Source organism: Balaenoptera acutorostrata, chromosome 18 (assembly GCF_949987535.1).
Source record: "Balaenoptera acutorostrata chromosome 18, mBalAcu1.1, whole genome shotgun sequence".
Classification (NCBI taxonomy): Eukaryota; Metazoa; Chordata; class Mammalia; order Artiodactyla; family Balaenopteridae; genus Balaenoptera; species Balaenoptera acutorostrata.
This window is the reverse complement of record NC_080081.1, coordinates 60269921-60297678: the sequence shown is the minus strand read 5'-3', so window position 1 is coordinate 60297678 and position 27758 is coordinate 60269921. Positions and strand designations below refer to the sequence as shown.

The 27758-nt window shown below is 46.0% G+C and overlaps 1 protein-coding gene across 5 annotated transcripts in view; it reads right to left on the bottom strand.

Annotated features, from left to right (window-relative positions):
• LRCH1 (leucine rich repeats and calponin homology domain containing 1) overlaps nt 1–27121 on the bottom strand; it is a 199684-nt gene extending 172563 nt beyond the window's left edge. For all 5 annotated transcript variants that reach the window (XM_057532869.1, XM_057532868.1, XM_057532870.1 and 2 more), the window contains exon 1: nt 26451–27121. In XM_057532869.1, the coding sequence (XP_057388852.1) occupies nt 26451–26757 (307 nt within the window). In that variant the 5' untranslated portion in view covers nt 26758–27121. The remainder of the gene's footprint in view (nt 1–26450) is intronic.
• Between the last annotated feature and the right edge of the window lie 637 nt (nt 27122–27758).

The following is a 27758-nucleotide window of genomic DNA, read 5'->3' as shown; positions in this document are numbered from 1 at the left end:
GTGCTTCCAGCTCCCAGGCTGTTAGCCTCTGACTGCACAATCCAGATGCTCCCAAAGCCAACCTAGCAACTGCCAATGCTGCACTGGCTTGCGGGGACCAGCCACCAAGCTACTTCAGTTCTCAAGGAAGTCCAAAGGGCCGGCGTATTAATTTTGGAGGGAAAAAGAGAATTGAAAAACAGGGGTAGGCTATCGTAAAGAAGAATAACATGGTCCTTCCGGCTGAAATGCTGGTTCTTACCATCCACAAAAGCACTGAGAATGTATCCGACTGTGAATCAGATGAGACAAAGATTCTTTTACTGTTTGTACATTACCAGGCTCCAGCCTTCATATTTTCCTCCGAATTCTAATGACATTCTCCAGCTGCTATTCATGTGTCATCCTTTAGCTTCTGCAGGCACTGAAAGCAGCCGTGTTTACACACAGTGGCACCCACGCCTGGGAACTGTCAGGGAAGCAGGGCCATTGTCTGCACGGGAAGCTTCTAAGGCTGGGCAGAGTGGTAGTATGTCATGGAGACTCTTCTACCATGTGGGCATCATAAAGCACACATCCTTTCTGCCCTTCCAAATTAAACACAGACGGCCACAGTTCAATTTGATTTTTTATAGCCAACTGCAGCCAGGAGATTTGAAATTAAGGTTTCCTTTCCACACCTTAATGCATCTCACTGCCAGAGGATTCCAAGGGGATACGGCATGTGCATGTGGTTATAAGGGATTGAAGAAACACACCAGGTTTTCATTTCAGCCAAAGGCAGAGAGGCCGGATCTCTGGAAACTAAAAACAAACTTGAAGGGGGTTCCCTTTACTGGGTGCCTCCACCCTTCTGTGTCCACAGTGGCTGTGCCTGGGAGCAGAAGTGAGGAAAGACTCACAGCCCTTGGTCTCTGACCAACTATGAAAGTCAGCAACCTGGCAGGTGTGTAGAGCTCCTGGAACTGCCGCCTGAAATCAGCCCAAGACATGATTTCCTTCTTCTTCTCATCTTCCTTCCTTCCTTTCTTGCTGTTTCCTCTCTTCTGCTTATGCCTTTATAGTTCCAGGAAATAGCTCACACTAGTGATCAAGAAACTGCTTGCAACTGCATTTTGCAATAAGGAATTCAGCACCTTCTCACTCATTCTACCATAAGCTGCTTGCTTTGTTTGCCACGCACCAGAACTCATTCCTTTATTCTTTCAACACTATTGAGCATTCTGGTAGGTCCCCAAGATAGCTGCATCCCCCCAGGATAAATATACCCTGTATAAGCTTCTCCCCTTGAACGTGGGTGGGACCCACGAATATGATAGATATCACTCCCAGGATTATGTTAACTTATTGAGCAAAGGGATTTTGCAAAAGTAATTAAGGATTCCAACAGTCGACTTTGAGTTCATCCACTGGGAGGTGATCCGGACTGGCCTGACCTAATCAGGTGACGCCTCTAAAAGAGGGACTTGGATCCTTTTTTTAAAAAACTTAAAAGCCACCATGAGTTGTATGAGTTCTACAACCACAAGGAACTGAATTCTGCCAATAACCTCATGAACTTGGAAGAGGAGTCCAAGCCTCGGATGAGAGCAGCCCCAGTCAATACCTTGATTACAGTCTTGTTAGACCCTGAGCAGAGAACCCAGCAAAACGTGCCCTAACTCCTGACCCAGGGCAACTGTGAGATAATAAATATATGTTGTTTTAGCCACTATGTTTTTTGTGGCAACTTCTTATGAAGCAATAGAAAACTAACACAAATGCCAACGTGGGCCTGGGACTGTGCTGGGATGTTGGGACAAAGAAAGAGAGAAGGGGGACACTGGGAGGTGTATACATATGATAAAGGGTAAGTACAGAATTCAATGGGACCAGCGAGGGAGCCTCTAATTCTGGTTGGTGGAAGAAGAGAACATCTAAAGGCAAGCAGCCTGCTGCCCAACTTTTCGAAGGTTGATAACCTTTTAAAACTCAGAGCTCTAATCGACAGCAGCCTTGTGACCATGTAGTGAAAGCCCTCTTGGGTCTTGAAATACAGAGAATCAGCATAAAGGATGCAATTATTTCTGTTGAGTTTAGCACCAACCGACAACTTCAGGTCATCAGAAGGGCATTTAAGGTATTTAACTTGGGAATTCTAACAAGTTTTACACTGACAACCTGAACCTTACAGAAGAAAAAAAAAAGTGTTCTCATTTAGGGCCGGCATAAAGGAAGCACTATTATTAAAACACGCTGCCATGCATCAGAACTTCGCTGAAAGTGCCTTTCAGTTTCTTGTTTCTCCGACTTAGGGAGAAGTTACGTGAACACAAGGTCCATGGCAAATGTCTAATCCAGATGGCTTTCCCCTGGTCGCCGGCATGCCTCGGGGCTGCCACTTTCTTTGGCCATAATCGGCATGTGCTTCAGGAGTACCAACTAATTCCAGTGTCTGTGCAGGCAGAACATGGGAGGTAAATCCACTGCCAAAAATAAAAATGCGTTCCCAAGTCAAATATTCGTTACTCCCGGATGACGTACTGTTCTGTATCATCCCTGCCAGGGCTTTCCTCCAACTTCTACTGATCACGTTCATGCCCTCTGAACTCCCCAGCACACCTTCGAACTATTCCACCAGACATGTGAGCTCAAGGGCTCAGGAGCCGACATCGCTCTCTCATTTCAGCCAAAAGGAGGTTCCTGCCGGCATTTCAAGAAAAATTTAAATAGACAGAGTGAAAGAAAATATAAATACCTACATATAAATTTACTTAAATACAGATTGGGCAGTGGTTTCTGTATCTTTCAATTTCAATGGAATCAATCTTTCAATTCAGTTTCAATGGGTCCCTGAGCACACACTGATCTTCAACTGCTTTCAAGGCACTGGGCAGGGTTCAAGAAACTTTGCTAATATTTAGTCAACACAAGAAGCTGAAAATCACCAGCCCTATGCAAAGCTTTGGAAATCCCTGCCTGATGATTTTTACAAGCGGGACAGAGGCCACTCTGTATCCCTCTCCCAGACACACACAGGCACAGCTTTCTGTTTTGCAGATTTGTGCTACAGAGCAATGTCTCCTTCAACTTGGAGAGAAAACCTTTTGTGTGCAGAGCAGATGAATGAAAAGCCCTCCCCAGCACGGTTCCTTCTTAAGATAATCACACACACATCTCCTGGCTGTGTGAAACGAAGCTGTACAATAGGCAATCTTCACCAAAGTTTGGGGTGCAGAGCTGAAGCTAACCTCCCCATCTATAAAATTACTGACTGCAGCAGGGAATATAATCATTTGTGCTGGTGATGATGGAGAAGCAGCGGCAAAGAGCCAGCCCTTCTAGCAATTCTCTGCTGCCCATGGTCAGGGTCATTCCCAAGGTAGGACAGGAATGAAGGAAGAGTCCACCTTAACGAGGACTCCCATCTAATAAGACATTATTATAATGGACATTGTCCATGAGACATTTTGGTTTGATTTTTTCAGTTATCTCACTATCCATTGGCCAAAAGAACCTGTAATGCTAACATTCAAGAATGTACGTGTAAATATTTAATGTAAACCTCGTCCTAAGACTAAGACAGAATCTCTATCATTACTGCATCCAGACAGAATTTTACTGGCTGAATTTATCCAGACAAGGGAAAGATGAAGGAAAACCAATAAATATCCCATATACCAAAATAGAAAAAAAAAAATACTAATTCCAAGCAACCAAAAGCAAACAAGTGAGTGTTTCATAATCAGTTTTAAGTTCCATGGGTTGACTTTTTAAAATCTTTTAAATCATTAAAGTTTGTTTGCCTTCCTTTTAAAAACTTTAGAACATGCAGATAATAGTTTATGTTTGAAGGGAGGGAAAAATTGAGTGGAAATGCTTTAAAAAGCAGGGGGAGGAACCCACAAATAATTATTTTAAGTCTTCGAATGGATGAAGGGAAAGAGATATCCTGTTTATCAGTCAACATGCAACATAGTCTGAAGATGCTACTTCCTCCCAGACCACGCAATCCAAAACAGTCCCACCTGGTTCTCAGCCTGCACGTCCCCCGTCGCCATTTGTCATTATACATCTCCAGTTTCCCCTCCCTAGACTAACCCCCAGCTCCATGAAGGCAGGCACTGCATTTGGTTCACCAGTGTAGGTGAAGCGTCCAGCCTGGAGCCTTGTGTTCATTCATCCATTCATCCATTCACTCATTCATTTCTTGAGCTTGAATACTTACTAAGTTCCCACCATGGGCCAGACTAGGGATCCTGGGAACTAAGGATACTAGTTACAAGACAAAAAGAAAGACAGGGTCGCTCTCTACATCTGATGATATGGAGGGAGCGAATGACCAGAAAGAAGGGAACAAATAAATAAGAAACAAGTAATAGCTAACAATGACTGTTTCTCATATGCCAGGCACTGCTCTACACGACTCCCTCTGAAATAGGTGCTATTATCATTTCTATTTACAGGTGAGGAAACTGGGCCACCAAGGGATTACGTAACTTGCCTGAGGTCACTAGGCCAGGAGGTGGAGGAGCAGTGAAGATCGGGCCACGTGCACGTTGCCGTTCTTATCACAAAGGGAGATAAGCAGAGGGAAGGGACCAGCTCGTCAACAGTCTACATATGCTGGATAATAAATACATGCTGGATGAATGACTGAAGAAAAGCACACAGCGTTGCTTACTTTATAAAGCGTGAGCTGTGAATGCAGAACTTAAAAAGCCTTTTAAAGTCCTGGTGAGGTTTCACTACCTCAGTTCGCCCGTGTCCCAGCACACTGCCTTCTCACGCTGCGTCCTGCATTGCGCCCCCAGAGGTTGGTTAACATTTTATTGAGCTCTTTTTTCTCTAGTCAGTGTCATGAAAATAATGCTCACAAATAGTTTTTCCGAACTATATCCCTGTCCATCAAGCATCATCACCCTAAGCGTTCATACCGCTAAGCAGAATGGGCCTTTACATCACCCTGCTCTCCGGCTAGCACCACTCTCTCTCGCGCGCGCTCTCTTTCTCTTTCCCTCCCATTTCATCTTTACCAAGAGCTAAGACGCCATGCCATATCATAGTTGGGCCCCAAATTAAAGTCACAGGGCTCAGGGGACTTCCCTAGCGACGCAAGTGGTTAAGACTCCGAGCTCCCAATGCAGCGGGCCCGGGTTCGATCCCTGGTCCGGGAACTAGATCCCACATCTATGTCGCAACTAAGAGTTCACATGCCGCAACTAGGGAGCCCATGTGCCGCAACTAAGGAGCCGGTGAGCCACAACTAAGGACCCTCGAGCCACAACGAAGGAGCCCGCCTGCTGCAACTAAGACGCGAGGCAACCAAATAAATAAATAAAAATAGAGAAAGAAAGAAAGTCATGGAGCTTCAAGGAGTATTGCATTGAGTTCCCAGACGGCTCAAATAAGATGGTCAACGTAACTGGTCAGGGGACCACAGCCTCACTGGAGCTGCAGCTGACCAGGCAGCCATGGAGAGACAGTCAAAGTCCTCCCATTAACAAGCAGCAAGCTCCAGGCTGGCTGAGTATCACTGACACCCTGTGTACAGCAGGGAGTCCTCAGGCCCTGCCTGGGTTGGGGGAGTACAAAGAGGAGGCAGAGGGCTGGCAGAAGGGAACAGGGAGACAGTTGTATCAGCCATGAGATATGTTCCCAGACTAGTGACAGAGACAGATGCAGGTCCCCAGCTCGGATGGGTACTGGAAGCAGTGAGCAGATCAGTCGTTTAAAAATAGCTCTCCCTTTGGGGCCACCGTAGTTCAAAGAACAGCTACTACTAATGTCTCATACATACACACGCACACACGTGCCAAGTGCCATGTATTTAGAATTTGTTATTTTAATCATCACAGCAACCCCAGGAGATAAGTTTTATTACTTTCATTTTACAGACGAAAAATCAGAGCTCAGAATTGCTCCAAGTCACCCAACTAGTAACTGACAGTGCAGGGATTTGACCTTGATCTGTTGGACTCCAAGCCCATTACCTAAACAGCCATGATCATTTTAAACCTCAGCAAGCAAGAGATGGAAGCCGGTGACAAAGACACGGTGATGTGAGCCCTTGGTGCTTCTTTCTGGGAGAGCTCGCCCATCATGTACTGACACAGTTCTAAGAGGCTCACAGCCAGCGCTGGGAGATGCCATCCCTAGCACACTTTGAGAAAACCCAGCGCACACAGCCAGAATTTCTCCAGTCACTGAGAGCACAAAGGGACACGTGTGGAAGGCAGAGCTGGTGCCCGTCACTCAAGAGTCTACACTGCAGTCCCCTCTGTCTCCGTGCTAACACACATCTCTGCGAATACCACCGACAACTGCTCCCTTGGCACGCAGCACACTCGGCAGAAACGCTCTGCTGACAAAAACGAAAAGTGGAGGACACACTCCAAGACCCAGGAACTACACCTCATGCAGACCTGTCCTCTCCACACACTAGGTTCCTTGTACTAAGAACGATAAGATGTACAAGATGTACTGAGTAGTCAGAGTGTGTGTGTTTTGAACAACAAAATTCTAACATATTTTTAGAATGTAGAGGAGTTCCTTTTTGGCTTAGTTTTGTTGTTGTTTTTTTTAATTGTTAATTACTTTGAAGGGTGAGCTCTAGGGTGGATTTCAATGGTCTCCGAATCCACCAATGAAAGGGCCCAGGGTAACCGGCCATTAGCTTTTATTTCTGGACCTGAGAAGGGCAGTTGGAAGTAGGGAGGTCAGCTGACTGGAGAAAGCTAACAACACAGCATCTTCAAAACTGGAACCAGAATACTAAGTCATCCTCTCCTGTCTTTTAATTTTAGACATTCTTGCTCCACCAGAGCAAAACTCAGGAAGGGATAAGGTCACTCTCTCAAGATAAACAAAATTCTATGGTTCCTCCATGCATTCGAGAATCTATTCCACCTCATCTTTGTTTTTATACTGTCCCTTCCCTAAAGCTAACATTCTTTGTGGGCTCTACGCTTCCCCACTGGACTACTTCTCACATGCTCATGCTTCTAACAGGATAAAAAGAACCTTTGATTTTTTTCAATCAACGTGTAACTAACTGAAAAGTTTCACTAACATCCAGCACTGAGCTAGGCCTCACAGAGAATTTAAAAAGGAATATATAGTAGGAGTTCCTCATGCACAGAGCGGGCATCTCTAGGGGCGGAAAGACCTGCTTTGATTTTGATGTCTCACTTATCAGTTCTTTGACCTTGAGGAAATTATTTACACTGAGCCTCAATTTTGGGGAGACCACGATATCTAATTCTTAGCATTAGAATAAGGATCCTGTGAGATAATACAGTAAGCCACCTCTACGACATGCTGTAGTAAAGGCACAATAAATGTCAGTTTCCTTTCTTTCCCATGCTTTTCAAGGGATTTTCAAGGGGTCAGTACAGAGTAAGATGGGATCACTCAAGTCAAACTGGATTTGACTCCCAGTTTCAACTGAGGTTTGAATCCTAGTTTAGTAGCTATGCGATCTTAGGCTGTTTTCCCTGAGCCTCGATTTTCTAACCTGTTAAACAGGGAAAAAACATGTACCGACATCCTAAGATTATCTGGCAGAATTAACTGAGAGAAATACATAACACAATACCTGTCTCAAGAAATACAGCTATTATCATTCTTCTTGCTGTTATTATCAATTTGGAGAGAAAAGAAATGAAGTTAAAGAACAATTAAGGATCAACTCAATCAATTAAACTGCCAGTTACAGATCAAAAGCCTAAAGTTCAGAAAAGATGGGGGTGAAGCAGGAGAGAGAGAGGCCAGGGTTTGGGACATCACAGAAGAGGCAGGTGTTGAGATTCTGGGGTGACTGACAGGGACTAGAGATCTGGAGTTTTATTTTTTGATTGTTTTGTTTTCTGTTTTATTTTCTTTGGCACATGCGGAGAGGAAAGGGAAGGCATGATCAAAGGCAAAGTAGAGGCACTTCACCTGGAACATACGGAGGCTAAAGACAAAGGCAGCTGGAGCCATGAAGGCTGGAGAGGAGGGTGAGGGGAAACCCAGTGGGTAAGCAGGGTGGCGCTGATCCCAGAGGCCTATTAGACCAGGCAGCTGACCTGGGCGGGCAGGAGGGAGACACGGAGGAAGCGGGGCAGGGAGTGTGCCTGGTCAGGGCTGTCACACAGGAAGGTTGCGGGTGATACGTCACACCATCCCAGGCTCCAGGGGACAAGCAGGGAGCTAGCCATAAGGCCCTGCTTTCCCCAGCAGAAGGCAGTTCTTTCTAACGACTGCTCTCGGTGGGAAAGGCAGACGCTTTAGAGTCAGGCTGCTGGGGGTTACACCCGCGGCTCCTCCACTTCCCACGTGGGGATCCTGCAAAGTGTCTGGCGCCCAGCAGGTGCGCAGCAAACGCTCTTAGGCCCTGGATTTCATTAGCCAGCGCCATCCCGGGGATGCCAGGAAGCCTGGCTCAGTTTCAGTTTTTTCTATCAATACACTAAACTGCCGCTCATAAAGAGAATCAGAATATCTGATTAGTATGACTACGTAGACGGTTAACAAGCTGTTGTGAAATAAAGAAGATGAAGATCAAAGAATCTGTCCGCTAATACAGAAATATCAGTCTTGTAGGAGGCACTGATTCAGCCATAAAGCCCCAATTATTCTGTGCTTTTAAATGGCTTGTTAATCAGGGATAATGCATTGGTATGGGAAATGTTCCACTTCTCAAGTTGAATAATGGGTACACAGGGGCATTTTTAGTCTACTTTAGTGAGGTATAATTTATATACAACAAAATGCAACCATTTTATACTCAGAGTTTGATGCGTTCTGACAAATGCATACTTACCTGTGCGTTCACTGCTAACTCAAAACAGAGACTGTTTCTATCATCCCTTGTACTGCCCCAGGCAATCACCTCCCCACCCCAGTCCCAGCTCCCTGTCTGCTCTAGGTCTCTATGCCTATTTTACTATCATCATTTAAACCATGCTTACGTTTTATATAGACTCCTTTCTACGCATGCTATATTTCACCATTTTTAAATGAGTGCTGTATTTTGCCCACTAAAATTAGAGACAAATGCCAAAGGCCTTCCTGTGAGGGTTTCTTGGTGTGAAAGTTAAAATGAGAAACCAGCCAAGCATTGTCATTCCCTCAAAGGGCAGCAGTATGGGCAGTTGACAGAGATGACCAGGATAAACTGTTCAGATCCTAGACCTGATTTGACACTTAAGTGGCCAGAGGGCCTGGGCAAGTCATTTACCTTGTCTCCACTTCAGTTTATCTTAAAACATGGTGTCTATGTCCCATGAGTAGAGTGATCATATAATTTATCATCCAAATCGGGATGTGTTAAAAAGAGGTGCTATTATCCAGTAGGCCAGGGCAAAAGGTACAAACCAGACCGTCCCCAGCAAACCTGGACTTAGGTTGACACTATTTAGGAGCATCCTATAAGAGTACTTCTGGTGATGTCCACAGTGACCTAATGTTCTCTTGAAAAATGAAAGAGCGTTGCATAGAATTATACAAAGCAATGTGTTTGAAAGCTGAAGTCTTTCATCCAAAGGTGATGGAGCTCCCAAGGTGCATGGCAGCATTAATTACAACTGCCAAGGTATGGAAGCAACCTAAGTGTCCATCAACAGATGAATGGATAAAGAAGATATGGTGGGCTTCCCTGGTGGCGCACTGGTTGAGAATCTGCCTGCCAATGCAGGGGACACGGGTTCGAGCCCTGGTCTGGGAGGATCCCACATGCCGCGGAGCAACTAGGCCCGCGAGTCACAACTGCTGAGCCTGCGCGTCTGGAGCCTGTGCTCCGCAACAAGAGAGGCCGAGATAGTGAGAGGCCCGCGCACCGCGATGAAGAGTGGCCCCTGCTCGCCGCAACTGGAGAAAGCCCTCGCACAGAAACGAAGACCCACACAGCCAAAAATAAATAAATTAATTAATTAATTTTTTTAAAAAAAGAAGATATGGTATATATATATACTATAGAATATTACTCAGCCATAAAAAAGAATGAAATTTTGCCATTTGCAGGAACATGGATGGACTTGGAGGGCATTATGCTAAGTGAAATAAGTCAGAGAAAGACACATACTATATGATTTCACTTATATATGGAATCTAAAAAATACAACAAACTAGTGAATAAAACAAAAAAGAAGCAGACTTGCAGATGTAAAGAACAAACTAGTGGTTACTAGTTGGGGGGAGGGAATATAGGGATAAGGGGGGAAAGGGTTATTATGGGAGTATATGAAACCATATATGTGAAACTTTTGAAAATTGTAAAGCACTAAAGAATTTAAAGAATCTTTCATTCAATTTTTTTTAAAAAAGTGGACTTCCCTGGCGGTCCAGTGGTTAACACTCCTCGCTTCCACTGCACAGGGCACCGGTTGGATCCCTGGTAGGGGAACTAAGATCCCACATGTGGCGTGGTGAGGCCAAAAAGAAAAAAAAAAAGGTGATGGGGCTCATCCAACCCAATCTACTATGTGGTATTAAGAGATCACAAACAACGAGGCCTGCCTGACAGAAGAGAGGAGATTTCTAAGACACTGAGACACAGAGACGGCACACACTGAAGACATAAACCAACTTTAGAAAGACCCAGGCAGCCTGACTGTGAAAGCACTTAGCTGGCCTATCCTGTCTTTGTCATTCACTCCCTAAGAGGCAGACATTAAGGGCTCTGTCAGGGCACTTACCTCGGAACTCCCACTGTGCAAATTTCATATTGAGATACCAAGTCTTCATTAACATACTGATTCCAAGGACTTTTGGGAGTGAGGGGGGGGGGGCGGGGGGAAGCAACAGCAAGTCTTCACAGCTGCCAAATGAATTTCATAAAACAGATCAGACTCTGGCTCATTAACACTCATAAAGTTATGGCATGGCACCCTTTAAAGTACTGCACGGACACAAGAAAGCATTAAGTTCAAATATCTGAACCAACCACGGTTAAGAGTTTATTACAAGACTATAGCCACTGGAAGGGCTGGTACAACTAAAATTAACTTTGATTTATCCAGGCTTCCTGAAGACAGAAAAAATACCCATAATTGCCTTAAATTGCATGCAGAGATTATCATCCCCACCTCCAAGGGAACTGCACGAAGAGAGGTCTATTTGCCTTCAAATGCACAATCAGATTCCTTTGAATTAGATCAATTTGCATAAACACAACAAATTTTGGATATTTAGCCATAAACTGTGCTGCCATTTTAGCCGAAATGGGCTGCTGTGCTACTTCATTTATAAGATTTTTTTTTTAATTTTATAGCTACTTTATTTATTTATTTATTATTTATTTTTGGCTGTGTTGGGTCCTCAGTTCGTGCGAGGGCTTTCTCTAGTTGCGGCGAGTGGGGACCACTCTTCATCATGGTGCGCGGGCCTCTCACTATCGCGGCCTCTCTCGTTGCGGAGCACAGGCTCCAGACGCGCAGGCTCAGTAATTGTGGCTCACGGGCCCAGTTGCTCCGCGGCATGTGGGATCTTCCCAGACCAGGGCTCGAACCCGTGTCCCCTGCATTAGCAGGCAGATTCCCAACCACTGCGCCACCAGGGAAGCCCTATTTATAAGATTTTAAAAGCAATTAATGAATGCATTGAAGGATCTTCATGACAATATAAAATGCATTAGAAATGGACTCAATGATTATTACTTAAAAAAACAACTTTGAGAATGTAAGCACTTGTGTTACGGAGGGAATGGTCTAGAAAGTAAATTACTTGGTCACTCACCCAATGGCTATTCATTCATTTCTCATTGGAGGGAATAAAATAAAGTAAATTTTAAATAGGCTGTTCAAAGTTACGTATTATAAAGTCTAACACAATTTTATACCAAAACTAAAAACCTGAAGGTGTTATTTAAATTTTTAAATAAGAGACATGTTGGAGGATTTTTAAAACTAATACTGTTGCTTGCTTGAAAGCACAGTTCTTAGAAGTGGAGCTGTTATGATAACTGGCCACTAGCAATAGGTTAGATTAGGTTAGATTAGGGCTAGAACTCCCCATGCATGCACCATGGTCCCCTGCATCCACTTTCAGATTAATGAGCGAAATAACATTAGGCTGGAATCTGACTCCTCAGTCTGCAAGTCACCCCGAGGACTGCCTATCAAAATGCTCTGGGCTCGATTCTCATTGCAAAATCTCCCCCTCCCCGATATGTCCTTCCAGCTCTAAATATGCCGTAACGCTACAATAGAGCACGGCATAGAGGAAGAAAACGTAATTCCTTTTTTCTTTTTAGGTTCTTTGGCTGGCCTAATAATCAAATTGATATGAAACAATTAACAGGAAAAAAACAAATTCCCTATGTACAGGAGCTCAAAAATATATGATACTGAAAGAAGTGACCAAAGCAGGCAGCTGTTGTATCTTTTAGACAAAATAAATAAATAAATAAATCTGTGAAAAATTGACAAGACAAAGGGGTTTGAGCTTGGGGTGGTAAATGAGTGAAGAAGTAAATTTGTTTATACAGCCTTCTCGGCCCTGGATTCCCTATCTCTGGTGATAAGAATGCCTTCTACCCCTCTTTGGTACAGGAAGAGTACCTTTCACACAGGAGATTTATTTCCTGCTTTCAGGGAGACAAAGGAGGCCACAGTGTCCCTGCACCGCCTGTTTCTTAAGTAACTTTCGGTTCAAAATAATCAATATGCCGAAGTGGCATATTTTGGGGTGGCATATTCTGCTCCCCTTCAATGGCAAGAGACTCCAGCACTTCTTCAAGCAGAGTTCTGAACCCAACTTTAGCTCTGGCCTTACTGGCTCTACAAACGTACTCAGATTGCCTAACCGATGCTTCCTTCTCCGCTCCAAGGACACTACCTACCTTGCAAGGGTAGGGGTTAACCCTTAAGGACACTACCTACCTTGCAAGGGTAGGGGTTAACCCTTATGAGGGTTGAAGGAGGAAATACCCTGAAGGGCCCAGACCATATCCCCCTTTCAGTTCCCTTGTCAGTAACTTCAGGGTGATACTGAACCTATCACCAGGCTTTCGATGAAATGACTTCTGATTAAAGTCTAAAACAAATGCCGGATGCCAGAACAACAGTGAGAAAAGAAATGATACGTTTAAATCCAAGTATTTATTCTTTAACCTCTGCTTCCTCATAGACATGTTCTCACTCCTTAGAGAAGTATCTGCTACACATCTTCAGAGCAGTTGCCGGGAACATAAAAAGACTCACAAATTGTTTTTTGCCAAGAGCATCAAAGGTGATCAATTTGTTTATTTTGATCTGGAAGATTTCTTAAATCCATGGCAGGACTCTTGCAGAGGGCGGACAGCTGTGCTACAAGCCCTCCTCTGAGGCCCCACCCCCTCCTTCCTACCCCTCCATCCCAAGGCCCAAAAACAGCCTTGGTCCCAGCACCCTTTGCAGGAATACATAGTGTAGACCCAGAATACGCTCCCCATTCTCCACTGGGGAGCACTCTTCTCTACCAGCCTTGTCGCCTCAGGATTTCTTTGTCCTGATGAAATCAAATCAAACCTACGAAGGCTATTGTATTGAGGAATGAATGGAAATCACATAAAAACTCAGAAGATACAGTCCTGGCTCAACCACTTCCTAGTAACATAACCCAAGGAAAATGATTTCACCATCTAGTCTGGGTTTCCTTACACGTAAGCCCTGAATGTTTAGAGCTGGAAGAATAAACAGCACCTACTCCATCACCTTCCAAAGACTGTCAAAAGAATATAATGCTTACACGTACTTAAACCATGTATATTGAAGCTTTCTGGATATCAAGATTATTTTATTAATGTCACAATATTTCTAGGAATTTAGTCTTTTTGTGCCTTAGAAGATTGACTCTCTTTTCTACAGATAATGGACTATAATAATAATAATGGCGGGGTTTCCCTGGTGGTCCAGTGGTTAGGACTCCAAGCTTCCACTGCAGGGGGCGCAGGTTCAATCCCTGGTCGGGGAAGTAAGATCCCGCACGCAGCTTGGCCACAATAATAATAATAATGGCGAACGTCAATACCCGGCATTGACCTGAGCACTTTACACATATATTCATTCATTTCCTCCTCACAATAATCCTATGATCATTATCCCTCATTGTATGACCAGGCTCAGGGAGCTTAAGTACTAGCCATATCCTGGCAGAACCAGGACTGAGACCCAACCACGTATGCTCTTAGCCACTATGGCAAAGACAGGCTAACCATGTCCAGTTATTTATTTTACTGAAGTTATATTATTTTACTATGACACATAACCCCATAGGAATCTAGGAAGGCAAGTGACATCTGTGGACCACTCACTCTGAGCCAGGCCTGAACTCTGCTTACCTCCGCACAACAGCCCTGAGTGGGGAAGAGTATTTTCACTATTAACAAGTTACAAACCTGAAGTTCAGGGAGACTCCATAATTTGCTTCAAAGTCTAAAATAAATAAGTTGGGGAGATAATACGTAAAAAAAATACAACCATTAGGCAGAGAGGTGTTTAAATCCCTGCCCGTCTCCCTCAGGGGGCATCTCCTGGGCCAGCTCCTCTTAGGCCTGAGGCCTCACTGAGTCCCAGAGCTGACCCCCAACTTCTGCCAACCCTTGTTCCCCACACCAGGGGTAAGGGACACCCAGTCTGCTGGGCCCACTGACCAAGGGGCCTAGAAGGGAGGGGAACTTTCTGACATTGGGTAGGAATGGCCGCAGGGGAGAGGGTTATCCCCAAGAGGCAGGAGTTTCACATCCTGATGCCAGGATCTCCAGATTCAGAATTCCTTGTCAGAACGGAGCTTACATTTTTCCGAAGAAACACCATCAACACAAAGGCCCACCTCTGCTAGGGTTAAATAGAGGGCTGGCGGGGGAACCAAACCACCACTTACTACTGTATTTCCACAGGAAAATGTATTCCAAGTGCCAAGAAAACCCTTGCTATGATAGGCGGCTGTGGACCTCCAGGTTGTGAGTCTGGGTGGGACTTCCCAACATGTCTTTTAGTACTTGGGAGCCAATTTACACTGAGCCCATGCATGTCCTCCAAACCACATGCAGTAAAACCCTGAACTAACACATTTAATCTGTAACCACTCTTAGTTTTCTATCTTATTCTCCCCCAGCTTTGGACCACATGTTATTAAAGGTTTCACAGCATTTTTTCTTTCAGGGACCTTCCTCGTGGCTGGTCTGGGTGGGGCTGACCTGAGAAGTCTAGGAGGGAGGGAGGTCTTCCGTCCATCCAATGTAGCCTCCTGGCTCCACAGAAACAGCCCTCTGCTGGGAGCTGCCCACCGCCCTGCTGTGTGACCTTGAGCAAGTGGCTTAAGCTCTCTGAGCCGCAGTGTCCTCAGCTATTAAATGAGGGAGGGATGTGAATGGGTGGCTTCTAGATATCTAAACTCCCTCTTCAGGCTACAATGGTCAAGAAAGGGATTTCAGAGGCAGATGAATTTCAACCAGATACAGGTGGCTGAGTGGAACCTAGCTAACAAAGCAGAACACTCAGCAAGAATTAAATGAGGTAATGTATATATTACATATATTTAATATATATATTAACATATAAAGCACTTGGAAGAATGCCTGGCACAGAAAGAGCACTTGACAATGTTATCTATTGTTGTTATAATCATTGTTCTCACAACTCAGCTAAGTACGTATTGTTCCCATTTTATAGCTGACATCAGTTAACAGAAAACTGTTATCTGGTCACAGTAACACAGTTTATAATCGACAAAGCCAAGATTTGGACCCAGGTCTTTGAGGCTCCAGAAAGCTGACGTTTAACCTCTAATCTACACAAGATGGAAGACAGACTGAAAGGCTTTATCTGGAAAAGACACTTGTAAATGAGAATACTATACATGTATAGTACTTTCAAACATGTTATTTCTTTAATCCTTATGCAATTCTGCAAAGTATGTACTGTAGAACTATGTCTCTAATTTTTTTAATCATCCACAGCTCCTATACATGATAGGTACTCAAAAACTGTTTACTTTCACTTTACTTGTTAATTTCAAGCAATATTTAATACAATAAAACTGCACCCATCCCCTTCAGAAGTCAGGATAAGTCTACCTCCGGACGTAACCTGGCTTATCAAACACTTGCAAATGTTGAAGAAAGCAACCTTATCTTTCTTTTTACTACTGTTGAGAAAGAATAACTCTGGGGACCCACCAACCACCAAAAAGAAGATTCTAAATTTGTGAGAGATGGTGGGGAAAAGGGGGGCCCAGACTAGCCAGAGTCACCCATTTTTAAGTATGAATGTGGCCCCTTCCCCTTTCACAGCACATAATGTGCTCAATAACATTTATTGAGGGTCTACCTTGGACCCAGGCGGGATCAGCATGGCATCGTGCTGGGTCCTGGGGATGCAGTGGTGAATAAGACAGGCCTGGCTCGGGCCTCCTGGGAGGGCAGACTTGCACAGCACAAAGTCACTGTATCCAGGCTGGGGGAGGAACAGTAGCTAGCTACCAGCAACACCAGAGGGAGTGCGTGCTGGGCTGAATCGTGTCCCCCTAAATTCATGCCTAGAAGCCCTATCCCTCAGTCCCTCAGAATGTGACTTATTTGGAGATTAGGCCTTTCAAGTGGTACTTCAGGTTAAATGAGTAGGTTACGGGTGGGCCCTAATTCGGTGTGACTGGTATCTGTATAAGAGGAAATCTGGACTCGCAAAGAGACACCAGGGATTCTCAGGCACAGAGGAAGGGCCATGGGAACACACAGGGAGGCTGGCCATTGACAAGCGAAGGAGAGATGCCTCGGGAGAAACCAGCCCCGCTGACACCCTGACTTTGGACTCAGCCTCCAGAACTGGGAGGAAATAAATTTCTGGTGTTTAAGCCCTCCAGTCTGTGGTATCTTGTTATGCGGCCTGAGCCAACTAATACAGTGGGTGATCCTGAGAAGATGTCATGTGAAAAAAAATAAGGTCAGCACTGAAAAGAAAGGCAGCAGATCAGCAAACTGCATAGTGGCAGACCCAAGATGATGGTTTGAGAGTGTAGGGACTAAGAGAGGGCAGTGAGTAGGCAAGAGGAGACAGAACAGTGCACTGATGTTAATCTAGCATTTTCTGTGACAGGCATGAAGGGCACATACGAAAATAAGGAAAAACCCCTGCCTAGCCAGACCTCACAGGCCAGCAAAGGAGGAAAAAGCTGAAACCTGGGGAAAGCACCAAAGAGGAAGGCAATAATTAACAAAAAATGCCATAAGGATATAATGCAAAAGTGCCTTAAAGCTATGCCTGATTCAGTGCTCAGATCTGCAAGGAAGGGACGGCAGGGAGGCCCGTGTCTGGAGTAGGCTGGGGACTGGATAAAATAGGAGCATGGTTAAGGAGACTCTTCCAGGGCAGGGAGGAGGGCGAAGTGAGGGAAATGACCTGGAAAACCAAAACGAAGGCAATCTAAAGGAAGGCCAAGTCAGGCAGTCTGCCGGTGATGCTATCTTTGAAATTGTCACTGTTGCCCGCAGAGCTAAAGTGCGTCAAATCAGAGCCAAGCTGACAGAACCAGGTCAGATGCGTTCATGCTCCTCGTAACACTGTACAGCATCAACATCAAAAAATAGGAAAGAACGTTAGGGAAATACACTGAGTAGCAAAATTCCATGGCCTGCGCTGCAGGGGTCAGCTGTCAAAAGCAAGGCCACAGGAGAAGCCAGAAGATTAAGAAAACTAAAATGGGGCCTCTCTCTGCCCATCTGGGGACAACAGTGAAGGGGAAATTCAAGGCTAACTGAGCCAGAGGGATCCCGGCTCTGCTTCAAGTCACACGGTCTTAGGGCCCCTCCAGCAAAGAGACTGAGAAAACACAGCAAAAGGAAGAAAGTGAGTATCAAGGCAGATTCCAAAATTATAAAGCCTGACCTTGGTGACTAAAATATCTTGGAGGGACTTCCCTGGTGGCGCAGTGGTTAAGAATCGCCTGCCAATGCAGGAGACACGGGTTCGAGCCCTGGTCCGGGAAGATCCCACATGCCACGGAGCAACTAAGCCCGTGCACCACAACTACTGAGCCCACACTCTACAGCCCGTGAGCCACAACTACTGAGCCCGCGTACCATAACTACTGAAGCCCTTGCGCCACAACTACTGAGCCTGCACTCTAGAGCCCGCGAGCCACAAGCACTGAGCCCACGTACCATAACTACTGAAGCCCGCACGCCTAGAGCCCATGCTCCGCAATAAGAGAAGCCACTGCAATAAGAAGCCCACGCACCGCAACAAAGAGCAGCCCCCGCTCGCCACAACTAGAGAAAGCCTGAATGCAGCAACGAAGACCCAATGCAACCAAAAATAAATAAATAAAATAAATTTATATAAAATAATCATTTCTATATATAGCAACAAAAAATGAAGATGAATGCAAAAATTAAAAAAAAAAAATCCTGGAAAAGTTCCAGGTACCATAAGTCAAGCTGGCTCAGTAACAACATCATATTAACACAGGAGCAATAATGTCTCACCAAGCAAAAAAATAAAATGTTTCTGTGATGCAAATCAAACACTGTTGTTCTCTGATTTTTTTTGTCCCCCCTATACTCCTCCTCTATGGCCAGTGAAGGAGGACAGGGATGGGAAAAAGTACGAGCGCACAGAAATCCAACTATAAAGGCATTTCCCTCCTACAGCCTTGCTGGAGTAGAAGCAAGAGAAGCCACATTCTCACAGCTCCTCAACTTTCTGTTCATGTAAACAGTCTCACTCGATTTTTGAATTACTCTGTGGGAACAGATGGTTTCCAAATGTATGACTTCTTACTACAGTTTATGGAAGCAATACTACTGAACTCTGAAATTAAGATGAAGAAAACACAGACATGCTTCAAGTTTGCATCTTTATTGGCAGGCCTAGTTTTCCTGAACTAAGACTTACATGGAATCCTGACTTTTCTTATTTTTTCTTTTCTTTCTTGCTTTTTTTTCTTTTTTCGTTAAACAATTCACACGACACACACAAAAACTTGTCTGAAATATAACAGCAGCTGAAAATTCTGCGGCAAAAACACTTCCACGCCGCAAAAAACAGCAGCGGTAGCAGAGGCCTCTAGACTTCCTATAAATTATACATAAATAAAGGCATCAGGTATGGAAATATAGCTGGGTTTTGGGTCTTACATCCTTAAGCCTTTTATGATAGATTATAATTTTATATTTGAAATAAACACTGCAATTAACACCAAATTACCTTAATTCCAACAAGGGACACAGTCACTGAAAGAGTTCACAAATGGTGATCTTGGCGGCAGTACCAGATCAAAGCCCAGGCCAGTTTTCCCGGATGTTTTTCTAAGGCAGAAGTCTAATTTTCCAAAACGCTAAACCAAATCTGGAAAGCAGCATCACAGACAGGTTTTTGCGAGGCACAGACAAAAGTTCAAGTCATGTGGTCTGACTGATGAACCCATAAGCACCTTAAATAGAGTTCATAGCATTTCTGCCATTTAAATTGCCAAGTCTCTGGAAAAGCATACTCAATACAGCACCTGGGGGGAGATGACTCTGGGAAGAGATGAAGAGAAAGTAAATGCTGCCCAGCCTAAAGATAAAACATCTTTATACCTATATATCTATGTACAGAAATTTATAGAGCAAATGAAAATTTTGGTGCAAAAAAAATACTTTCATGCAACAAAAGAACCGTAGCAATAAGAGATGTCTCTAGACTTCCTATAAATTATACATAAATAAAGGCATCAGATATGCAAATATAATTGGGCTTTCTTTTTTGGTTAAGCAAGTCACACACCTACATAAATTTATATACATATAGATATATACCTATAAATACAAGTATATAAATATACCTATAGACATAGGTAAATAGATACACCTAGAGATATAGGTAGACAGATATAGGTAGGTAAGTAGACAGATAGATATGAAAAAGGGGAAATATAGAAAAGTACACACTAAAGAAGGAAACAACTTATGCTTAAATAAGTAATGATGAAGTTGAATAACAGGACAGAAAAAGCCTTTGTTCACACCAGTAGGACAGTAAGAGCAAAAGGAAATTAACCTCTGCACTGATCAACACCAACATGGATTTCAAAAGGTACCTACCGTTTAAATGCTTACACCAAAGAACTGCTAAAAAAAAAAAAACTCAGTCAACAATCGAAGTTAAAAATTTTAAACAGTGTGGTGTACCGAATTTTTGCCTAATAACATACACTCACCAAAAATCAAATACGATGTCGCAGTGACTGACAAACAATCCGGTAGAATCCTTTCAATGATGAAGGTCAAACCTTAGGCTGACCTTATAAACTGGCACAGATCAAAAATCCCCAGAGGTTTTGTTGCCTATGGTTGTACGCTGTTATTCTAGAAACACGATTAGTGTGCCCCTGCCTTTTCAACAAAAAGCAGCCCATAATGTAAGCAATGAGAATAGAGGTATGTTTGTGGAGATTGTTTCTGCCACAAACAGAAACATGGAAGAGCACATCTGGATATGGTTCAGAGACACCATATATATGGAGTCTTAGTAGTTCTAACAGCTTTTACTATTAGAAGTCCTCTGCGTGGAAACTGATCAACAAGAAAAAAATAATAATAGGAAGGAAAAGGATGTTACTCGTTTATGAATGAAGTATTCAGAATATATGTCATTAGTATAGCCATTTAAATAATGACTACCACAATAAACAATCATTACAGCAATGACTAATAAATTTAATTCAATAGCAGAAACACAATTTGAAACAAGATATAACTATAAAAGAACACACGTTCTACGAAAACACATGGGATTTCAAGTTTCATTACATTTGTAATGAAAAATCTTTATGACCGAAATGGAACGGTTTTTGAGACCAAACAGATATCACCAAGTCCTGGGTGCATCCCAATGACTAAAGGGTGCTAATATCCCAAGGATTCGGTTGCTACAGGATGGGAGTGGGGCGGGGGAAAGTCAGGCTTCAGCAGATAAGCCTGCCCACAAATCTCAGAGAAGATTCTTTGCTTCTGTAGACACTGGAGAGAGGTATCTCAGACAGACTAGGGCATTAGTCCCACAGGCTGACATATCCCAGGCCTCAGCCATTCCCAGCATCCTCAAAGGGTCCTAAGAGCCCTGTGCTGTTACCTCATTACACGGTGACAGTGGGGTGGGAAAATGTGACCGGAGGAACAGGCCTGAATGCCCTCTCTTACTGTTTTATTCTCAGCAAGTCTTAGGCTGTCAGGTTCTCACTCCACATGTTCAAACCATCTTTCCCACCACAGAATGTGCACGTGCACTTCCATCCGAAACCTAGCCATCCTACAAAACCTGACCCAAATCCCACCTCTGCTATGAGTCTTTCCTAACCCATTTAACTGAAATGGCCTTTTAGTTCCTGAATTTTGCAATGTCTATCTACGCTATTGGCATCTCACCTTGACCTGCCTTGAGAGTCCTGTGGCTTCCTGGACCTGTCGTGGCGCTCCTGTCGTGTCTTACACTTTGCACCTCCTCCAGCACCTGCACTGGCACATACAGGACCTCGATGAGTATTTGTCCCCCGCGCTGGGGAAGCCCTTCATTTCCCATATAGACTCTTCTGCTTCAAGCCACCCCAAAACGATATTGGCAATGACACACCCCTCCCTCTCCTTAATGAGACCAACTTTCAACAACTGTTCTGCACATCAAATCCAAGAGCTTCCTTTTTATTTTTCAGGACCTCCTGCAATCAGCCTGAGACAGACGCTTTCTTTTCTTACTCTTCTTTTCAATCTGCTTTATTTGTCATACAAACACCCTTTGGAACTTCCTTAGCCCAAAATGACACTATTTAAAATATCAGCACTAGGGACTTCCCTGGTGGCGCAGTGGTTAAGAATCCGCCTGCCAATGCAGGGGACATGGGTTCGAGACCTGGTCCTGGAAGATCCCACATGCCACGGAGCAACTAAGCCTGTGCGCCACAACTACTGAGCCTGCGCTCTAGAGCCCGAGAGCCACAACTACTGAGCCCATGTGGCACAACTACTGAAGCCCATGCACCTAGAGCCCGTGCTCTGCAACAAGAGAAGCCGCTGCAATGAGAAGCCCGCGCAACACAACGAAGAGTAGCCCCCCTTCGCGGCAATTAGAGAAAGCCTGCGTGCAGCAAGAAAGACCAAACGCAGCCAAAAAAAAAAAAAAAAAAACAGCACTAGAAAAAAAAAGTTTGCTTTCCTGATGCACATATCTGTGTACTTCTTTTTATCGGGCAGATTTTCTGCTCCAGTTGATATTTATTACTAGTCATCGTTTGTGCCGCTGTTGTTACAAGCTGCTATAAGTCATCTTTAATACGAAGCAGCATGTATACTTCTAAACAAAGATATTAGAAGTAAAACTCTTCCTACTCAACCTGCAAAACCTACTTCTTCATTTATCTCCTCACCCACCTCCAACTAGAATGAAAACTCCATCAGAAGGGATACAGGGATTCTCTGTTGGTCCCTGCTGTAACCCTAGTGCTTAGAACAGTGCCTAGCACTTAGCAGTGCTTGGTGGGTACTTGCAGAATGAATGTTGGTTGAATGAATCTCCAGATACCCTCCCAGATTCTGCTCCTCTCCACCCCTTCCCTGCTTAACAAGAATATGGTCAAGAACATGTACACTAGGGACTTCCCTGATGGTGCAGTGGTTAAGAATCCGCCTGCCAATGCAGGAGACACGGGTTCGAGCCCTGGTCCGGGAAGATCCCACATGCCGCGGAGCAGCTAAGCCCGTGCGCCACAACTACTGAGCCTGCGCTCTAGAGCTCGCGAGCCACAACTACTGAGCCCACGTGCTGCAACTACTGAAGCCCGCGCGCCTAGAGCCCGTGCTCCGCAACAAAAGAAGCCACCGCAACAAGAAACCCGCACACCGCAACGAAGAGTAGCCCCCGCTCGCCGCAACTAGAGAAGGCCTGCGCACAGCAACAAAGACCCAACGCAGAAAAAAAAAAAGAACATATACACTAGAGTGAAACCACCAGGGTTCAATCCCTGATTCACCATTTAAGTAGGGCTATTAAGTAGGGCTATGATCTTCAGCATCTATTACTCAACTCTCCCCAGCTGTACACGAGGATCTGAAGAGCTTCTAGCGAGGACCGGGCAGGATAATGCAGGGCACACACCCAGTGCTTATCGTGGCTCTTTTGTTCAGGTTTCTCCCATTCAGCCAGTATCACCTGTGCCACCACACCTGCGTAGATCAGCCTTTCTTTCCCCTTCTCACCTGCAAAAAGACTAGACCCTGACACAACCAAACTATTTTCACTCAAATATGAGTAAATCGATAGGCTCAAAGGGAGGGGGAGAGCCTGAGAGCTTTTTTCCTATGAAAAATATGTATGCACTTGATTGACAGAGCTTAAACATCTACTGAGCAGCCCAGGGCCTCTATATTTTTGTGTTTGCATCTGGGTTTTCACAACTCCTGTCCAGATAAGCTACATTGCCCAAGAGTGCAGTTCTGCTTAGGTGGCTTCCAGAAGAGTTACTTTTACAAGGCATAAACCAAATGGTCTGTATTATACAACTGAACAGTGAGAGAGAGCGTTCTATGTCACTCGCTGTCTTCCAAAATTTATGAAAAAGTCCACTTTACGTCTTAGGTCTTTAAGGATCTTCATATGTCCTTCTGATCTTAAGAGATATTCTGTAAACTAAATTTTAACCCCAGAGAAACCACTGTCTTTATTGTATATGTTACTGTTCATACACTCCACTCTACTAGAACTCTTTATATGCAGGAAATGTCAACACTGTGCAAATGGAGGTAATTTTAACTCTTGCTTTATTTTGAGTTTTGCTCTTCCAAATAAGGAACAGTGCTCAGTAAATAGAACAAAGGGCAGAATACATTTGGTTTACACCCAGTTTTGACCTGAGGCAAAAATGTGTTTGCAAAAGCAACTCTTTAACACATTCAGGTACTGAAATTTCATGTAAAATAGCTGTCTACATTGAATTCTCTTTATCTTTATAAGGTTTTCCTAACTTTCTACAAACTTCGGTGACACTCCCCCTCCCATAATTAACACTGCCTTTTTTTTTTTAATTAAACTGTTTATTTTGAGATAATTGTGGATTGACATACACTTGTAAGAAATGATACAGAGAGATCCCATGTACCCTTTACCCAGTTTCCCCCATGGGAACATCTTGCAAAATTACAGTACAATATCAAAACCAGTATATTAACAATGATACAACTGAGATACAGAACACTGCCTTTTTTGACGGCGAGTTAAGCCTCCAAGTTTTAACTAGTTAGAATTTTCTGAGCATCAAACACGCGCAAGTGAGGTTCATAATTGTAAAACCTGCAGAACTCACAACCACAGCTCGCCACAAGCAAGCAAGAGAGAACAGAATATTTTTAAGCATTGCCATGCCTCACATGGTAAGGCCTTCACTGAAAGAGATGGTCTCTGCTTTTAAAAGCACAGGTCTTGGGCTTCTCTGGTGGCGCAGTGGTTGTGAATCCGCCTGCCAATGCAGGGGACACTGGTTCGAGCCCTGGTCAGGGAAGATCCCACATACCCTGGAGCAACTAAGCCCCTCAGCCACAACTACTGAAGCCCGCGGGCCCTAGAGCCCGTGCTCTGCAACAAGAGAAGTCAGAGCAACTAAGCCCCTGAGCCACAACTACTGAAGCCCACGGGCCCTAGAGCCCATGCTCTGCAACAAGAGAAGCCACCACAATGAGAAGCCCGTGCACCACAACGAAGAGTAGCCCCCGCTCACCGCAACTAGAGAAAGCCCAGGCAGCAACGAAGACCCAACGCAGCCCAAAAAAATTAATTATTTTTAAAAAGTGCGGGTCTTCTCAAAGAAATGCCAACAGAGCAGTTCACCCATCTTGAAATAAACGTCAGCCTAACTGAATTACAAGAACAACTTTCAATGCCTCCATCCTGAACGACAGACACATATATTATTATTGGTCATGCCAGCTCCATTTTCTGCAGTCATATCCAATCCTTCCACAGCTCACTGTACACTCTATAGCAAAAGGGAAGTCGAACTTAACAACGGATTTTTTTTTTTAAGTTAATGATTCAGGCAATTCTTGGAATAACTTCCACTTGAGAAAATGCAACTAAGAAGTCCTATCAAGAGACTCCCCAGCTGTTGACAGCTCGACTCTGGAAACTCCCTCCTTTATGCCCATTCCTGACTATCCCTGAATCCAAATTACAAAGTTTAATGACCCTTAAGAGCCCTTTTTGCCTCCAGTGAACTCAGAACTCTGTCTAAATATTCGTTAGGACTCAATAAAAGTTTATTGAATTAAAGGAGGGGAGCACTAGAAACCAAGCTCCAAAAGGCTGCCCCCACCCCCGAACCCCTCTTCCCGCAGGAGAGGAAACTGGGAGATCTGCAGCTGACAGTCAAGCCGTCCAGGATCCTAGGGATCTGACACTCGGCCCTTTATGTGATGACAGCCACGAGGTCTGGGCGGTGGTTCCAAATCGGGGCACCCACTGCTCTGGGAAATGCTAGGCGCTTGCCAAGATACAAACCCTCCCCCAAGGAGCTGAAACCGGACGGTCGGGAACCGAGTCAGTTCTGTAGGGATCCCAAGGCCTGAATCGCATTCCATCAGCCTCCTTCCTGTTTATAGATCCCACTCCAGTAACTCCAACTACCAAAGAGAAAGCAGACCTCTCAGAAATATGTCAACACATGACATAACTTGAAAACGCTGTATGCTCACTGGCGCGAGTTGCAACTTGTCGGGCTCACGAAGGAAAACCGGCTCACTTTACTTTCTTTTTTTTTTTTTTTTAATATGCCATGCCGTCTCTTCCAGGGCCCCCTCAAAGATCGGGTTACTGAAAGCTAGGTAGCCTCGGTGGCAGGAACCAAACCGCGTGGGCGGTTAGCTAGAGGCAAAGAACCGGGGAGCCGACCACCCAGCAAAGTGGCGGCGATTCGGTTTCGCTGCGATTCGGCGGCCGCTCCTTCCTCGCACAGGCGCAGGAAGGAGAAGCCTCGGCACCTCCTCGCAGTCGGCACCAAGTTGCTGGAGCGCTCAGTGATGTCGCCGCGGGGGCCTCGCGGCACCGCGCCGATGCCCTCGGGTCGGCGGAGGGCGCGCCACCTTTGTCTGGGTTTCCCCACCAGGACGGGCGACGCCTCGACGCAAAGCGGAGGCGCAGACACCGCGGCCGGGTTCCCAGCCCCTACGCGGGGCCCAGAAAGCGGCCGCGGCCGCCTCAAACCTCCCACTTCCACTGCGCGCACCGGGCGCGCCCGCAAGCCCCAGCCCAGCGGCCACTTCCCCCACACGGCCGCCGCGGGTGGGGAGCCGGAGACCCACGCGCTCCCACACGCTAGCGGGCCGAGCGGCCCGGAGCAGCCCGGCTCTCCCGGCGCCGCAGCGCCCACGCGGGTCCCTTCCTCGGGAGAGCACGGGCCGCTGGTTCCTCGGCAAGGCCAAATCTCAGACTGGCCACCGCGTCGGGGAAGGGACGCCGGCCAGCCAGACAGCCACCCACGCCCACTGCCCGCCCTCGGCCCTCTCTCACCTGCCTGCACCGTGTCCGAGAGGTCGTGCGCGGGGGCCGCCGTCCTGGGAAATTCCTTCAGTTTCCTAGCACTGAGGTTCAAGCCCCCGGAGTTGGCCGCTTCCTCCAGCGCGCGCTCCAGCGCCCGGTTCAAGGGCAGGTTGAAGCCCCCGCCGCCGCCGCCGCCGCCGCCTCCTCCGGCCCCGCCGCTGGCTCCGGCTCCTCCGTGGTGCTGATGGTGGTGGTGGGGGGGATGATGATGGGGGTGCAGAGTAGCCACTGACAGGGCAGGGACGAAAGGTTGGGGTTCGCTTCCCGGCGTCGCCATCTTCTCCCGGGCCCCCCCACCCCGCCCCGCCGCTCCTGCGGGGGGGGTCACAGCTTTCCCCCGGGTCGGGGAGACGGCAGCCTGGGCCGAGTCCCTGCAGTGCTCCACCGAGAGATGCTGGGAGAAGGGGAAGAGGGTGTGGGAGGCGCGCGGAATGGGGGTGGGGGGGCAGAAGCGGAGGCGGCAGTGGCAGCTCGGTCTCGAAGCTTTCCTGTCCCTGGCAAGCTAAGGACTGCGGCGGCGGCGGCGGCAGCGGCGGCAGGCAGCGCGCATGTGTCTCCTCCCGCCTCTGCTCCCTCCTCTAGGCGGCTCTCCCCTCCTCCGCCGCTTGCTCTCCCCTCCTCCGCCGCCTGCTCTCTCCTCCTCCTAACCGAGAGCCGTCTGTCCAGCCCCGCGTCTTCCTCCGCCGCCCACCGCGCTGGCCCTGCTGCTTCCCCGCGCTCCGCCCGGCTATCCGGGGACGTGGGGGGCTGGACGCCGTGAGATCACGGGGAGGTGAGAGGTTATCTCAATTTTGCAAATTATTCTGGTTCTTTGACCCAGAGTTCCCCGAAAGGCAGTTTTTCACTGTGGGGTCAGGCCAACAGACGACCCCTGGCATTTGGGCACCTACGACGAGCCAGTCGCTGGTCCAGGTGGTCTGCATTCGTGATCTCATTAATCCAGAGACCCCGTCAGCGGAAAAACTGTTTCCCCCAGGCCACAGAGGAAGTTAAGAAACTCGTCTGAGTTCACCCATGCAGTCAGAGGCGGAGCTGGGTTTGAAAATAGAGCCTTCAGACTCTAGGGTTGCCCTCCTTCCTGTAAACGCCCTCCCCGGCCGCACCTCGCTGCAAACAAATAGGAGTAAGGCAGAGGGTTTTCTGAGCGACGGCAGAAAACTACAGACACAGAAAGGAAGGACTTTTCAAAATGCAGGTCGTCTTTATGGTGGAGAGAACCCGTTGTCCTATGAGGAAGAGGGGCTGGCTGTGGCTGTCTGAGCCCAGAATTGGGTGGGG